A 16,094-nucleotide genomic window follows, 5' to 3' on the forward strand; every position below is an offset into this window, starting at 1 on the left:
TGAGGGAGGTGATCCTTCCTCTCTACTCAGCTCCAGTAAGGCCACACATGGAGTACTGTGTCCAGTTCTGGGCTTTTCAGTATGAGAGAGATATAAGCAACATTTCCTGTAAAGACCTACAGGAAAGAAAAAGTTTTCATCCAGTCACCTACCTTCAGAAGTTCTACAAGTCTGCAGAGAGCTTTCACTGAGGTTTTGGTCATAGGTTTTTGCATTGACACATAGAGATTCATTGTAGTTTTAATCATGGTGCTAAGACTATATGCATAAAGAAAACCCTAAAAATAAAATTAACAAAAGGAAAAAAAATAGTAATTTTTTCATATTAATCAAGTCCTTTCTGTTTTCTTTCATTCATGACAACTAAGTTTTTTGCCTCTTCACACAATGAACCTACCACTCCACATAATAAAGTCTGATATCCCACAGCTGAATGAGACCCTTTCACTGGGCAGACATTATGAAAGTGCCAGTGATTCAGTAGATCACCTGATCATTAACCTCTTCTAGAACCATTCAAATTTAACATAGGTCAGCAAATTAATTAATCACACAGCCTCCAATGTCTAATAATTTTAGACCTATTGTAAACTAACCTGCCAAAAAACTCCCCATGGCCCCAAAAACAGTCTATCACAGAAACAAGCTTCCAGATTCCATGGAATAAATACACTGACAATATTTACACAGTCCTACACTGTCTAAATAGACCTGTCCATACCACAATAAAAAAAGTAATCGATTCTAAATCAATGTATGCTAAACTTTTTTAATATAATGTTGATTACATCCAGCATGTCAAAAAATGTTATTCAGGAAAAGTAGTAATGATTAAAAAAGAGACTAGGAAAAGACAGCAAGTGGTCTACGAAACTATTTGCTACAGAGCACAATTTAAGTCCACTGCAATAATTTTAATATAAAAAAACCACAAACACTAGTGCATGTATGGCTTGAGATATGGAAGATATGGAATCATGCTTCTATCACATCTATTCTCATCAGATTGCTGTCAGGCAAATAGGTAAGCTTCAAATCTAACAAAAAAGTTCATAAATAAGATTAATCTTACATTAAGACTACATGCTGTTAGTAGGCCAAAAGAAAACCAGCTGCCTCAGAACATAGTGAGATTCTTGCAAAGCACCATCACTAGGCAAAGCACAATGAAACAACACAAAACCTTTACTGGAAGCTTGTACTGTGCTAAATAAAACTAATTTAGGCACTAATTTAGTCCAACTTATGTACCCCATGACTGACTCAAAAGGAAAAAAAAACAAAACATAAAACCTTTACTACAGAGGAAATGAAGCTGTCCTGATTTCCTAAGTCAAGAGAAGGAAAATAAAAAAGTTTAGTCACTGAATATTTAGTCAGATTTGCTTCCCCCACACACATTATGGAAGCAAATCTGACTAAATATTCAGTGACTAAACTTTTTAGTTTTATCTAGAGTTCTAGTTTTACCTAGGAGTACCTATTGGGTATTTAAAGTTTCAGAAGAATTCCCACATTTTAAAATAACACACTGATGGTCACAGAACCCCCTGGGATTTCTTTTTATGTTCAACTACTTGCATCAAAAACAACAGTTTGCTGCATCATTTGCTGTATCACTGCCTTATAATACTGCACACCTGGATGAAGACATTGCAGCGGTTAGAAAGATCTTCTGCAAACTTATTCATGCGTTGCTCCTTTGACAAGATAGATTCCATTTTTGTCATCCACGAGCTCACAAAAACATAGTATGACTGCATATCTCTGAAGAAGGAAGGAAACAATGTTGCTCACATCAAATAAAAAGAGTACTATGATTTTCTTTTCTGTTTCTAAAGTTTAAGTTCTTCTAAGGGAAGTATTTTAAATCTTCAGTCCCCAAAGTAATAACGTTCCACTCCCAAAAGTATCAGAACCTCACGCTCATTTACATTTTAATTCTGTATTGGTAAGGATTAGTCTGCCAATTACATCTGCACAGATACACCCCAGAAAGTAAAAATTGTCTGTCTTTCAAGAGAATGGCCCTCCTTAGCAGTGCAAACACTACAGTTCTTTAAATTGAACCAGTAAATAAAACTGCTAGAAAATGCTTCTAAGCATTAGACAAAAAAGTCCTACGCTTACACTACAATTTTTCCTCCAAGTTTGAACTTTTCAGTATATATGAAAATGTAACAGACTCATGGAAAGGTTTGGGTGGGAAGGGAGCTTAAAGACCATCTAGTTCCAATCCCCTTGCCATGGGCAGGGACACCTTCTGCCATTACAGCAGGTTGCTCCATGTCCTGTCCAACCAGTCCTTTAAAACTTCCAGGGATGGGGCACCCACAACCTCCCCAGGCAACCCATTCAAGTCTCACCATCTTTGCTTTGTATGTAAAACTGTCTGTGATACAGGACAGTATGTGTGTGCGTACTTGGAACCGCTTAGTAACCTTAACTGTCCTCATGCATTTTAAAGTCTCCCCCACTCCCACTGTACTATGACCATAACAGTAATTATGGTAACATCAAATAAAAAAGTATAAATGTGCTTCCATAATAAATGGTAAATCTATTGTTCTATCAAGCAATAACAAATGATCCAGGTGTTGAAAGTTGTATCTTTCCCATTCAGTACACTGCCATCAATATCAGAGCCAAATAAGTTATTTCATACCTTCACAAAAAGGGAAAATAATGTCATTCATGCACTTGGTAAGGGTCCTTGATCACACACACTTTTGCCTGTGCTTTTAGGTATATTCTGATTTACATCTATAAAAGTATGTTAACACTGACCTGACAACAGACTGTACTTTGCAACAGTAGAAGCTTACAACAGAGTGAAACTTCAACAGATTGTAAAAAAAAATAAAATATATGAGCAGAGACATGAGTCTCTACGACTACTTAATAGAGGAGATTTAGTGATAGGTACACACACTGTTACCTGGCAGCAAAAGCTGTGACACAAAAATGTCCCACGTAACACACAGAGACATACCCAAGATAACCTCACTAACTCATCTTTGATAAGATAAGCTTTCAGCAAGCAGCATTGCTGTGATACAGCAGATGACAGAAACAGCCCCTGCAGTCAGAAAGAGCTGGATAAGAGCTCTTGTGTGCTTTACTCCTTAATATATATGTAAAACTAAGTAGGTATTTTTAAAAATATATAACAAACTTGTAATTACATCAGTGCCAAACTGGACTGCTCTGAAATGACATGGTCACCCAGAAGTTAATCTTCTTGAATTACTCTAGCTGTAATTAAATGTTTAAACAGAGTTCATTTTGAAAACTGTTACTTATTCCATGCTACAGAATTGTTACACTGCGATACTACTTGCTGTAGCCATTAGAGTAGGAATGTAGTAAAGTCATTGATTGTGACAAAAAAATTACACTTCAGAGTACTCATATTGTTCAGTTAACAAAGACAATGCAGGAAGTTGTAAAAAAGCAAGACAGTTATTGGCAGAAATCACATCATCGGATGCAAAACCTGCATTGTATCAGAATATCCTCAAAATGTCCACGAAAACCGAAATATTTTTCAACCTTTTCTTAATCTTAAGAGGTGCAAGACATGACTTGTACCACTGCCCAAAGCCAAAAGCAACACAGCAGTGCAATTATGATCCATCCAAGAATTAAAAGACCAGGAAAGAATTCAGTTACAGCTCTTGACTATTCTGTGGATTTAGGATGTAAACCAGGAAGAGGTGGATTGAAACAGAAACAGGGCAGTAGTGAAAATAACCTGCCAGTGGATCACGCAGGCATGGAGCTTTTTTCCCCTCCTCCCTGCTCCTCTCCAACCCAGTTCTGACAGCTTTGCCTACAGGGTTGGAAGACAACTTGCAAAATTTAAGTTTTTACTTCTGTTCCACCAACCTCATTTTCCAACTTCATGTTTTAGTCTGCAACATAAACAGAAATATCTTATCCCTTTGACAACGAAAAACCCCTCACCTTGAAACATATTTCAGAAATATCTTAGAGAAGGAAGCACCCTGTGAACTAAAGAGAAGCCTTTTCAAATGCAGATAATTTCAAAGACCATTTAACAAGCAATTAAAACAGCCATAAAGAAAGACAGGTTTGCAGAGAAAGTCTCATCACCAGAGGAAAAACGCTCTACAAGCCTAGTAGCTACTTACCTCCACAAAGACATAGAAAGCAGAGAGCCCTAATAGAAAACACAGCAGCTTAGGTTACCAGACACTAGTTTAAAAGAATGGAAGTTGAAAGAATATAAGCAAAAATAATTAAAGCAATCAGATATTTAGAACTGCCAGGAACGTTGTTCTTTTGGTGACATAATGCACATTTTTCTGAAAGCACGTGACAAAAGCTTCATTTTGAACAACACGTTTTCAGCAACGCTAACACATTGCTGCAGTGAAATGGAGAAGTTGTTTCACATCACTGAGCAACACTACACAACATGCCAGTGCACTGAAAGAGGAAACCTACGTGTTTATAAAACATGTGCCAACATCACCACCAAGCAATATTTAGGAAGCATACTTGGTAAGTGACTGTGCCTTCTGCTGTAGAAAATTCTCCCTTTGTGTTCTAACTGTATGAATACTTTTCTTGTCCAGAAGTTTGGCAGCAGCTGGTATCTTCTGAATTAGAAAGTTATCAGCAAACCAGATAATGTTAGCAGTTAATGTGATGGCTGGCACCTGGGGAAAAAAAAGAAAACAAGTGGGAAAATACTACAAGTAGCAATAAACAACTACAACAAATACTATGCTGCCATTCATGTTTCTTATGCCTCTTTTGAACCATACACACAATTCTGTTTGTTTCTGTACAACTAGTTTCTACAAAAGTATTATATGCCATTGAAAAACATTCCTCCCCTAGAAGTACACACAGATAAAGATATTATCACTCTCAGTAACTCTAAACAATATTAGAGAACTTAATAATTTCTTAATATCACCTGATAAAGCCCCAATCACCTTTGGACCTGTAGATCTATCAAAACACATGTTTATAGTCAAGGTAAAACCCAAAGCATTTATTGAGTCCCACAATACTCAGAGCTCAAATGATGCTTTGTCCTCAGTGCCACATTAATCTTGAAAAGAAAAAAAATAATGCCAACTTCAAGTTATTTTACCTTGCTGCTAAGTGAGTGGACAGGATTTAGAGCACCTTTAAAAGAAAATGGTGGGAGAATGAAACTGTAAAAAAGTAGAAAAATCTTAGTTCTGCTTTCTGACTTGTTTACTTGTTTTGGTAAAGCATGTGTTCTTTCTTTTCTGATGTCTTTGCCATACTATAGAACTAAGAAAATTAGCAATGTCATTAATGAATATTCCCCCCATCTTAATTATTGAAAAAAAGAATCAAGCATTCACCTTTTTACAGACATCCAACAATGACTTGTAGAATTTCTTGTCTATAGTCCGAAAAATCTGAAAATGCAGTACAAAAAGTCCACAGATGCCTACATATTTATCTCTCTGGTCAATTTCTGAAGGTTCACCTGCAGAAATACACCAAAAAACCCTTCTTTTAATTCTATTCCCAGACAAGCAATTCACTTTTAGAAACAGTGAAGCTGGCAGGAAAATCATAAGCTTGAATTACCAAGTTTGGCTTCAATATTTGCAAAAGTTGTGCGCAGAGTATGAGCAAATTCTTCAGCAAATGTGCTGTTCTTCGACACTGACACTCCACCATTTACAGAATCAAATTGTTGCTCTATACAAGCCTAAGCAAAAAGGAAAAAAAGAAGCATAATGGTAATGCCATGAATTTTAGACCTTAAAAAGAACACTAATTTTGCAAGAGACGAATGCTGCAAGAACACATTAGTTTATGTCATACAGCACTAACCTGATGTTAGTCTTGAACTGCACAACACACAGATTTTTTAACTATGCTTAAATTATTTAGTATAACAGAAAACATCTGAAAACAAAAGCCTCTCATAACTAACATCCCAAAAAAATCAATATCATTTACTTATTTAACATTTCTGGTAAGGAGTATTTTAAAAGAAATCACATGATGTGCTAGTGATAAGAAACCAGATACTTCTTTGCATTATTACATTATAATACATTAACTAATTGTCCATTAACTAAACAAAATGATCATGCAAGTCACTTGTAGGATGTGCTTCAGAAACTTGAAGCATAAAATCCCCACACCACTGGTGGTTACTTTAAAAAAAGCTACCAAAAACAAATCAGAAGAAGATAAGATTTTTTAAATTTATTATATATATATATATATATATACACAGAGAGAGAGAGAGACTTCAGATGTTCTGAAGATAATAGAAAACGTGGTAATGGAATTGTATTAAGAATATTTTTAATGTATTCTTGTTGGGAAGGGGCATTGGCAGGACAAGAGAATCATCCTGCATAAATACTAGACAAATCCTATCTGTATCTCAAACATATAATTAAGACTTCATACTAATGCAAGATAAGATGAAAAATGGGTAGCTAGTAGTTATACCCTTTGAAAAAATAAGCCAAATTGTGTTTAATTATTTATCTCCAATTTTCCTTTTGGAGGCTTTTACAGAACAAGACCTTCTTCCCTATGCCATTTCAGACATAACAGAACTGAGTAACAGCAATCTCTTCAACTGACTCTGCTGTGACCAGATTCAACAGCACTACACTATGCCACAACATCTGATTTCAGTCCCAAATACACACTCTTCTAAAAATGCTGGTTTCTTGTACCAATGCATTTAAGTTAATTGTATTGAAAAAGTAATAACCCTTCTCATCCACCTGTACACTGGCATGTTGCAGGGCTGCACACCACTGAGCTGGTACCTCACTGACAGCTGTCTCCTACACTAGGAATGAGACAAAACATGTAACAAGAGGGCACAACGTATTTTCAGGACCAATGGGGAAACTTTAATTTGCAGCTAAAATAAAGTGGACTTATGCTACATAAGCCTCAGCACTACTAAAATTTCTAGCGAAAATCAGACTCCCTGATAACACACAGTCTTACTGCCAAGTCATCTGTGTTTCTTTAAGTCTGCCAAACAGTAAGCATTCAAAGCTTGGCACAGTTCTACCACATGAGAAGAGCAAGGCAGCATCTTACAATAGAGCCTTTTTTTTACCATGCACAGATACAAGAGCCAAATTCACACATCACTGTATCCGGAACAAAACAAAACAAAAACAAACAAAAATACATTATAAAAAGAGTCTTTCTTTAATGTAATAGTTTCCCCTATCATATTGGCGAACATTCAGTTCATTACCTGAAATATCATTCCATCAAGTAACTGGCATTCCAGTTTTAACAACAGCTTTTCAAATGGCTTCAGTTTATCTTCTTGGATTCCAAACTTTGAAGGGTTGTGATGGACAGATTTTAGCAGCCTGTAAGGACCAGGTGTGGAACACATACATAGAAACATAATTAAAATATGTAAATATTTTATCATGTGTAAATGCACTGCACTATTTTGAGAATAAGTTTTAATTGTTCACACCTGTGTCCAGCAGCAACTCCAAACTTTCAAAAACAAACTCCTACACCTCCTAGCAGTTTTTAAGCCACATCCATTTGAATAACACCAATTTATTGAGGTTTTCAACACAACAGTACACAACACTACACTATTTTATCTACCTTTATAACTGTTGATTCTTCAGTTTTTACCTAACATAGCATTCTTACTTATATTTGTCTGCCCATCCCCATGACCAATATGGAGAGAGACAGTCTTAGATCAGCTCTGCGCAAGATTAGATTTCTTACTGAATCTATTTTAAACCCCATCAATTGTTACTTTGTTTGTCCAGATACTTACTCTGTATTGTAAATGTAACATTGAGCACTTAAAAACATTACTGGTGCTATCAGAAGGACAAAGTAGGAGCTTAACCCTGCTTTTCATTAAGATTTCTGGAAAACTCTCAGGGCTGCCAAAATCCACGTTTCCACACTGAGTGTCTTGGAACAAAGAGACACGCACATGCTTTTATCTTTTATGCTGTGGAAGTATTTTTCACCCCTTCAGAGACACACCTCTTATACATGGTCCAGTGATCTTTCAGAGTGGCATGATTGTCAATTATTTCATCCAAAGTGATTAAGACTGTGAGCAATTCTCCCAGATGCTCGTACATTGCCTGTTTACAAAAAAAAACAAACCCTGTGGTTACTTAAAAGTTTATTGCAGTCACACATGGCATATTCAATTTTGGTTGCATTCAATGTATTATCAGCCAACTAGATATCAGCTAGAGAGTGAAATTGGAGAGTTCTTGTTTTGGTAGCTGAAAGATTTACTACTTCTTGTAGTGATAAAAGTAACACCAGTTTGCATGCACCGATCTAATTTCACATGGAAGGCAGGATTTGAGAAACTGTCTACATGCAGAAGCACACACTACACACAACAACAGTGTGTGCAAACACTTTTCAGCTAAGAAGGCTAGAATATGATAGACATAGAGATATCAGGCCTTTCCACAGAAAGGCCATAAAAAGGTGAATACAAAACCTTTAAAGTAGAGTCCAGATCAAAAATTTTACTTGAAACTGACTTTCTTGCTGATTTTTCTCATGATTAATGATCAAGACATACATACATTAACATAAGCATGAGGGCTGCAAATAATTCCCACCTGAAAATGAACTCCAGAAGTCTCTATAATTTTAGGTGCATTCCTGTAAACAAAAAACGTATTTTAATGCTTTTTTAATCCTTGGGACAGAGCATATTTATCAATTCTGTATCACAGTGTGCTCTGTTCCTTCAATTCTTCTTCATTAACAATAATTTCAGGAATAAAAAAGAACCTTGAGATGTAATTAAAAGCATCTCCTATGTGAAATCTCTGTGCTATGATAAAATTGAATATTGCATTTTTGAATGTACAGCATACAACTGGTTCAAACCACTGATTTCATTCAGTGCAGAAATATATCAACAATTCCCAGTTCAGTTCTGCTAACAGCAACTGCCCTTGAAACACAGAGCCTTGCAGTCAGAAAGTACAAAATCACTTCACATATTTAATCAAGCCATGTCCAAGCTACACATCCAGACTTGCTCATTCAGCACCATACAAAAAGTCTACCTTGTGCTGCCACATAAGACAAAAAATGAAAACAATAAATACAACTGAGAGGAATTATGCTATTGTATCTGGAGGTGGAGAAAAATAATCATGACCCTTGCAGTGACATTCACAGCTAAACCAAACAATTCTACTTGGAGGTAAGCTCTCAAGAGTTTTCATAAGAGATAAGTCCAACAGCCCTTACTAAGATCAACGTCAGGTGTTAATACCATGGTTATTATGTGAGGACTATATATCCAGATTTCCATATTTAAAACGGATTATGGAAGTGATCCAATCTTTAAGCTTCTGAAACTACTGATATCTACTCTATCAGTCAACAGAAGGAATCTCTCTCAGAGCAAGGATGAAAGAGCAGTAAGATCTCTTAATCACAAAGACTAAGTGCCTCTGAAGCATCAATTCTATCAAAAATTAGCCAAAAAATAGTATTGCATCTCATTATATAAAAGCACCACCTTTTCAAAAAATAAAACAATTCCACTTTCATACTGGCTTATGAAGCCCAAACTTGCACAGCAAAGCACTCTCCATATTTTTCACATTTGTTTAACTACAGAAAAACAATATAGCATTTTAGGGAATAATTACTTGTTGCTGGTATAGAGAACAGCCAACTGATGCACTACATTCACAACCACTTCGTAACACCGGGTAACAAAGCAAGACAGCTCCTGAAATACAAGAGAATAAGATGCATATATATGTATAGACCCTCCTCACGCAGAATTTGTCATTACATCCAAACACTGAACATAAATCACTGAACTTGCAGCCCAAGCTCCAACTACATTCCTAATCCATAGAACAGACCTATCCTAAGAAGCTATCAAACACAAGTTCCCAGTACAAGTTGGACTATTTTTACTGTCAGTTTAATTTATCAAGACAGTAAGAAGTAACTTGACAACAGTGCCTAAGTATTTTCAGAGAGAATCCCTGATAGCAAATGCTGTGCCTTTTGCCACTAGATGGAAGAGTCACACTCTGGGAGATGGTCACAGCTGAATTTAAGTTAGATATTAACACTGAAGCCTGTACTTACTGTAAAAGTGATTAGCCACAGAATACTGCTTTCAGAAAAACAAGCCTGTCTTTGAGAGGTACTTTTGACTAAAGCAGAACTTGAGCTCAGTAACATAGTACAAAACGAGTTAAGAACAGGTCAGCTGTGACCACATAAAGGACTATCTTAATTTCTATAATGGATTAACAAGACATTCCTTGAGCAATAGGATAAATGAATCTGAGTTTCCCTTAAATGCAATAGTATTTGCTCATGAATGCACTCCATAATCGCATTGGGAAAAAATCAGCATGTGATGAATCCACCCAGTCAGCACACAGATGGCTTCACAGCAGACAGCCCACACTGGCTACCCAGCCAGCCTGCTCTTCCTGGCAGAATGCTGGCTAACAGTTGAATTCTCTCTTCCTCTCCATCAAAAATAGATCTTATTTGGGCTTCTGCCTTCTATTAGTCACCAGTTTTCACAAAACATAAAAGTGCCATTACTTCTTATACTTGTATTGCTCTATCAAATGCAGCTGAACCAAGCCAATAGATTCCAGAGCAATGGATTAGTAGAGAACTTGTTTCCCGGGGAAGGGAAACCAGCTGCTGTTTTAAAACTTCCAGGAAATAGTCCAATTTAACAGCACATGCTGTTATTATTAGCAGCTACACAATACAGGCAAGGTTATAATTTTATCAGAGTTCTTCAAATATGCTGACTTCTGCAGAATTAAGAGTATCTAACTCGTGTTTCACAGCACTATTTTGCTAACTAAAAAAAATATCTGCTTTGACATAGCAAATGTATTACATGTAGTTAATCGAGAAATCCTGAACTCAGAAGAGTTGGTAAGCCAACTGGTGGATATTAGCTCTATGAAAGCAATGCCTCACCTCTTTTGTCATCTTCATTCATGTTTTCATTTCACCCTTGGAGATACATTTGTTAACATTGACCAGAACAGTATTTCCCAGTTTATGGACAGACTATTACTGAGTGGATTTAGGGGAAACACAACAGTTCAAAAAGAACAAACTCAATAAGGAAAAAGTTTTCCCCATGCCTTTACCAACAGCACAGTAACCTTCCCTTTGGGGCAACATCCTACATCTCCCTTCTTTCCCAAGTTGCTCAACAATCAGCAAGCCATTATAGCATATATACAAAGTGGGCTCACAAGCAATATGATTAGATTTTCGTGTGGTATTTACCCTATGAATAGACACACCAGTATATAACCCATAAATAAACAAATTTTTCTACAGAGTGGGTTTGCAGTGTGCATTGATACCCAGCAGCCAGTCACCTCGTTCTCAACTTCCACCTGGACAGAGTATCCTGCCAGGGAAAAAAAAAAAAAGTCTGGAAAACAACCAGTGTACAGAAGCCAGACTTCAAAACTACTAAAATGTCACAAATATCTGCACAGGAAGAAATACAAGATTAAGGACGAAACAGGCAAAGGTGACAGGGCAAAGAGCTTGAAAAATGGGGGCAGGAACTCTTTGATATCCTAACAACTAACTGCATTTGTGTATGGTAAAAAAGGTTGAGAAACAACTTCTTACAGTACTCAACCCATTATGACCTAGTAAATTGCTACTGTCATGCTAGTATACAGCAAGAACAGAAATTTTAACCTTTGTTAAACTAGAATTTGATTAAACATTCTGAAACCTTCCTGTATATTCTCTACTTCAACAACTGATATTCCATTACAAGCAATATTGAATAAAAATAGAAACATTTTTGGGAACAGGACAGTCATCTAATCTATACTGAAGTAAAATAAATTCCACACTACATTGAAACCCCAAGAGCACAGGAAATCCTCAGAAGAAACACAGATCCTGTTTTCATGCAAAGGACCCTGATAACAACTAAACCATGTAAGAAATGAGTGTTCTTCCCTGAAAGTTTCAGCAATTTTTTTCCAGGTACATGTTTTAATTTTGCTTTCTTCTGTCAGCTAAAAAAAGATATGAGCAATTAATCCATTGCCAATGTTAAATGAAAACCAAAACTTGCTCAGCAAAATAGGTATCCTTAACCATAGTACCAGATGAAACAACCTAGATTTATGTTCTCCTAGTGAAGTTAGGAGGTAATACATAAATTCTCATTTATCTGAACAATGATTACACAAACTAATTTATTCTCTCATTAGACTTTGAGAGTTTTAGACAAGTATATGAAAAACAAAAAAAAAAATGTGATGTGTCAGCTGGTTCTGACAGGTCTGCAGGCAAAACAGTAACGTTATCAGATGACTGCAGTGCCTTTCAACAAGATGTAAGCAGGATACTGCAGACCATTAAATTCACTTTGCAAGTAAAATAAAAATTGCTGTAAAAAAATTAAATAATCAAACATACTCTACCTGCAAGAAAGAAACAAATCGTCCCATCTGTATTTGGCAATCTCCCTCCACCATGCTGGAATCTGTGGCTTGAAAGGCAAACATTTGTCACTACTTTCAAACGACTGTGTTAGATCTGTCAAATTCACATTGAAACATGCCCTCCAAGCCCTTTGTTTGTCAGACAAATGGAGTGCATTATAAGCACACTGATGGAGTCCTAAAAACTTTTAATTTTACTTTCCTAAGCTGGACTTATTTTTGAAGTTTCTCTCTCATTAAAAATTACATCGTTTTATAAGTTAGACAAAGTAGGTAGAAAGCCTCCATCACCTAAAGTTAATATGAATCAGTTCTTTAAAGGCATCTACATCACATAATATAAAAGCTTCCATTTTAAAAAGTTTGTATGAAAGCACTTGGTTTTTATAGTGAAAGGAACTTCTTTGGTAGTTATTTACTGAAAGAATACACATAATCATTAATCAGAAAAACACTCTGTAGCATGCAATATCCTCAAGAATTTGATTATGGTTTTCCTACATATCATCCTGCACAAAAGAACTGACTGATCACCATAGCTTCAAAGCATTATCTGTATGACAAAGTACACTAGCAGGATACTGTAAAGAACAATAATTACACCACCAGTGCCAAATTGTTTCAATCAGCTGGAGAAGTTGTCATACTACCTGACAAAGCACGGCTTTTTATGTAATGACAGATTAATGCTCTAAGCTTGAGATTTGTCTGTTGGGCAACTCTGACCAGAAATGGCTTACAATTACAAGTTTATCTGCTTAAGAAACATAGGTCTTACTGCTTCATAAAACATGTTGTTTTAGAGCAGTCACCAGAGGCTAAAGGAGTCTCCATACTTCTGTAAGATGGAGTTGTGGGACAAGATTCTAAATACTGCATGCTTCCACTTCACAGATTTTACGTAACCTTTACTCTGTTTAGTGTGTGCCCCCAAAAAAACAAACCAATTCCTAGCTTAGCCCTAGCCACTCCAAGGACAAGATGAAAAAGTTTCTTTACATTGAAGGAAAAGGCCAGCACAGTTTTTGTTTCATTTCAACCATTCTTAAGCCAGTGGCTTTGTCAGCTGTTCTAAATAAGCAAGCTTGCTGTTATCAAAGGAAAGATATGGAAGTGGAGTACAATTTTTGCATCCCTACCTAATGCACAGAAGGCTGACCTTTCAGTTCCTACCATTCTTAAGCATTCCCTGCAGAACATCCACCAGGAATGCAGTGCTGCTACAATATGCTAATCTGCAACAGTCTGGCTTTATTCATGCTAGACAGGGAGAAGTTTTGAGGGATCCCATAGCATCATTCTGGCAGCCTATCACTTTATTTTAAGGTATTTAAAACCATGTCTGATAAGAAATGAGAATCTGCCAAGAAAAAACTCAACAAAACCCACGCTTTTTCATGTTCCTGAACTGAACCACAACAGTCATCTTAAATAGCACTTAAAAGAATGATAAACAGTCTCTATCTCAAAGATTTCAAGTTTCTCAATACTATCACAGCTTTTGAAAAGCTTTTAAAAAGCCCTTTTACAAGACTACTATGAAAGACACTTCGCTGCCTCTCAAATTTGATACAGAAAACAAAAGTTAGGTGATACGTCTCTAAACCAACTCATTCATAGATTCAGTTCTCAGGACTAAGAGCTGTGCTTATTCCCAGTTTAGCATCCTTTAAGGCAGAAGCTTAAGATCAACCTTTCAGAGAAGTTACCAGATAAATCCCAAGACAAAAAGCAGCTTTCACCAAAAGCAGGGTCTACTGAACTGTCATACAATCTCTAGTGTTCCTGTATTATGTCATGGTCTAAACAGTAGTACAAGTACCACCAGCTGTTCTTGAAGGGCAGATGACATTAACAAACTTCAGCTTCTTTTGGAACAACTATGACTGCCCAAGAGAAGTAATGGAACTTGGTCAAATTATGTATTAAGGGTTTTCATTGTTTTATTCCAATCAAATTACAGATTTACTGTTTTACCATAACCAGTGTAAAACCTAGTCCCAATAAGAAATATGTTGGTTTATGATGTTTCTACATGTGAACAGGTTTTCAATGCCACACTTTGAAAAGGCAGCTACTGCAGTATGTAAGCTCAAGTTTCTGTAAGTTATACATAAATACAACCTCAACAGCCCATATTCCCTACTTCTCATGCAAATAAGGCTGCAGACAAAACTTCCCGTTAATGTAACAGATATATGTTACTGTTACCTTAAGCTAACTCAGGACACTTACAAGACATTAACAGATGTCCCTATAATCTCAAAGTCCACTATTCAGAGTCCCTCAAAAATACAAAGAAAATACTTATCTATATTATAAAACGACACTTACTGTAGCATTTAACATAACCTGAAGCAAGAACATAAATCTACAAACTTTTACAGTAAAGGAAGCTACTTACCTCCTTCTCCATAAAACAAGAGGCCATTATAAAATTTAGTTTCTGCCTAACAACAAAAGCAGAAAATTGTTTTTTAATAAATAGAATATATGTAATCATGCTATAAAAATTTAGACATTATATCTTGTTTCTTTACTGATAAAGAATAAATTTGGTAAATCAGCTTGCCAATCTGCAAACTTTTTCATACACAGTGATAAAAGAGAGGTGAATTTACCTCATATTTTAACTTCTTGATTTCACAGCAAAGGGCAGCATACACAGTTATTACTTTGTTTAGAACCTAGACTCAAAAGAGGAAAAACCACACAGATTACAAATAGATTCACATTTAGAGAGCTTGATTTTAGCTGAAATAAATCTATTCTTTTTTTAATCATAAAGTACTTACCTTATTTTCTGTCTTAATGAGCTCCAGCAGGGAGGACTGTTCATATGGCAAAAGCTAAAAAACAAAACAAAACAAACCCCACACTAAACAAAATAAATAGAAAAACAAAATCACCAAACCAAAACTAACAAAATTAGCTTTAGAAAACATTGCTCAAAAATACATCTATCCAACTAGCAAGCATTTTTCCCCCTGGTTTTACTATCATGTAGGGTCAGTAATAAGAGAGCAATAATTTCACATTCCCGGCAACCTATGCTGCAGGAAAACTTTGCTCTTCATATTTACATGAAAATACCTTTCCTTTCACAGATAACTAACTATACCATATAGCATTTACAACAATTTACTTACAAAACCTGGAAAGCAAAAGCACGGTCATTATGGTTTACTTGATAATTAAAACTGTATTGGATAGGTTCCCGAAACACAAAAGTCAAAATTTAAAGAGCAAAAGAGCATCATGCTTTTACTTTTCAGGTTTTGAAGGGAAGGAGATAGAAAAATAATAGCTGCAATAGATAATAAATATATTAAGACCTTTAATGCAATCGGATCAAGACTGAAGTCCCAAACATCTCCAACCGAGTCATCCAAAGCATCTTCAATTCTCTTCAGCTGAGATGTATATTCCTCAAGAAATTTCCCATAATTCTTCAATTGCACTTCAGCATGAATTTCTGAGGATTTATAACATTTGTACAGTTTTACAGACTGTTCAGTAAACTGCAGTATCAAATATTGTACTTAAAAACAATCTGTTGCTATTTAGCTGTAGTACCGTATTCCT

At 35.9% G+C, this 16,094-nt stretch overlaps 1 protein-coding gene across 1 annotated transcript in view; it reads right to left on the reverse strand.

Moving 5' to 3' along the window:
* KIAA1033 (KIAA1033 ortholog) overlaps positions 1 to 16,094 on the reverse strand; it is a 32,391-nt gene that overhangs the window by 15,241 nt on the left and 1,056 nt on the right. The window contains exons 2-15 of the mRNA XM_010005858.1: positions 15,845 to 15,984; positions 15,305 to 15,358; positions 15,131 to 15,196; positions 14,914 to 14,959; positions 12,489 to 12,556; positions 9,684 to 9,766; positions 8,634 to 8,676; positions 8,032 to 8,135; positions 7,259 to 7,379; positions 5,602 to 5,725; positions 5,370 to 5,497; positions 4,525 to 4,685; positions 1,641 to 1,767; positions 153 to 278 (exon numbers count right to left, since the gene is read on the reverse strand). Coding sequence (XP_010004160.1) covers positions 153 to 278; positions 1,641 to 1,767; positions 4,525 to 4,685; positions 5,370 to 5,497; positions 5,602 to 5,725; positions 7,259 to 7,379; positions 8,032 to 8,135; positions 8,634 to 8,676; positions 9,684 to 9,766; positions 12,489 to 12,556; positions 14,914 to 14,959; positions 15,131 to 15,196; positions 15,305 to 15,358; positions 15,845 to 15,984 — 1,391 coding nt within the window. The remainder of the gene's footprint in view (positions 1 to 152; positions 279 to 1,640; positions 1,768 to 4,524; positions 4,686 to 5,369; positions 5,498 to 5,601; positions 5,726 to 7,258; positions 7,380 to 8,031; positions 8,136 to 8,633; positions 8,677 to 9,683; positions 9,767 to 12,488; positions 12,557 to 14,913; positions 14,960 to 15,130; positions 15,197 to 15,304; positions 15,359 to 15,844; positions 15,985 to 16,094) is intronic.

This window comes from Chaetura pelagica, unplaced genomic scaffold (genome assembly GCF_000747805.2).
Source record: "Chaetura pelagica isolate M959 unplaced genomic scaffold, ChaPel_1.0 scaffold79, whole genome shotgun sequence".
NCBI classification, from domain to species: Eukaryota; Metazoa; Chordata; class Aves; order Apodiformes; family Apodidae; genus Chaetura; species Chaetura pelagica.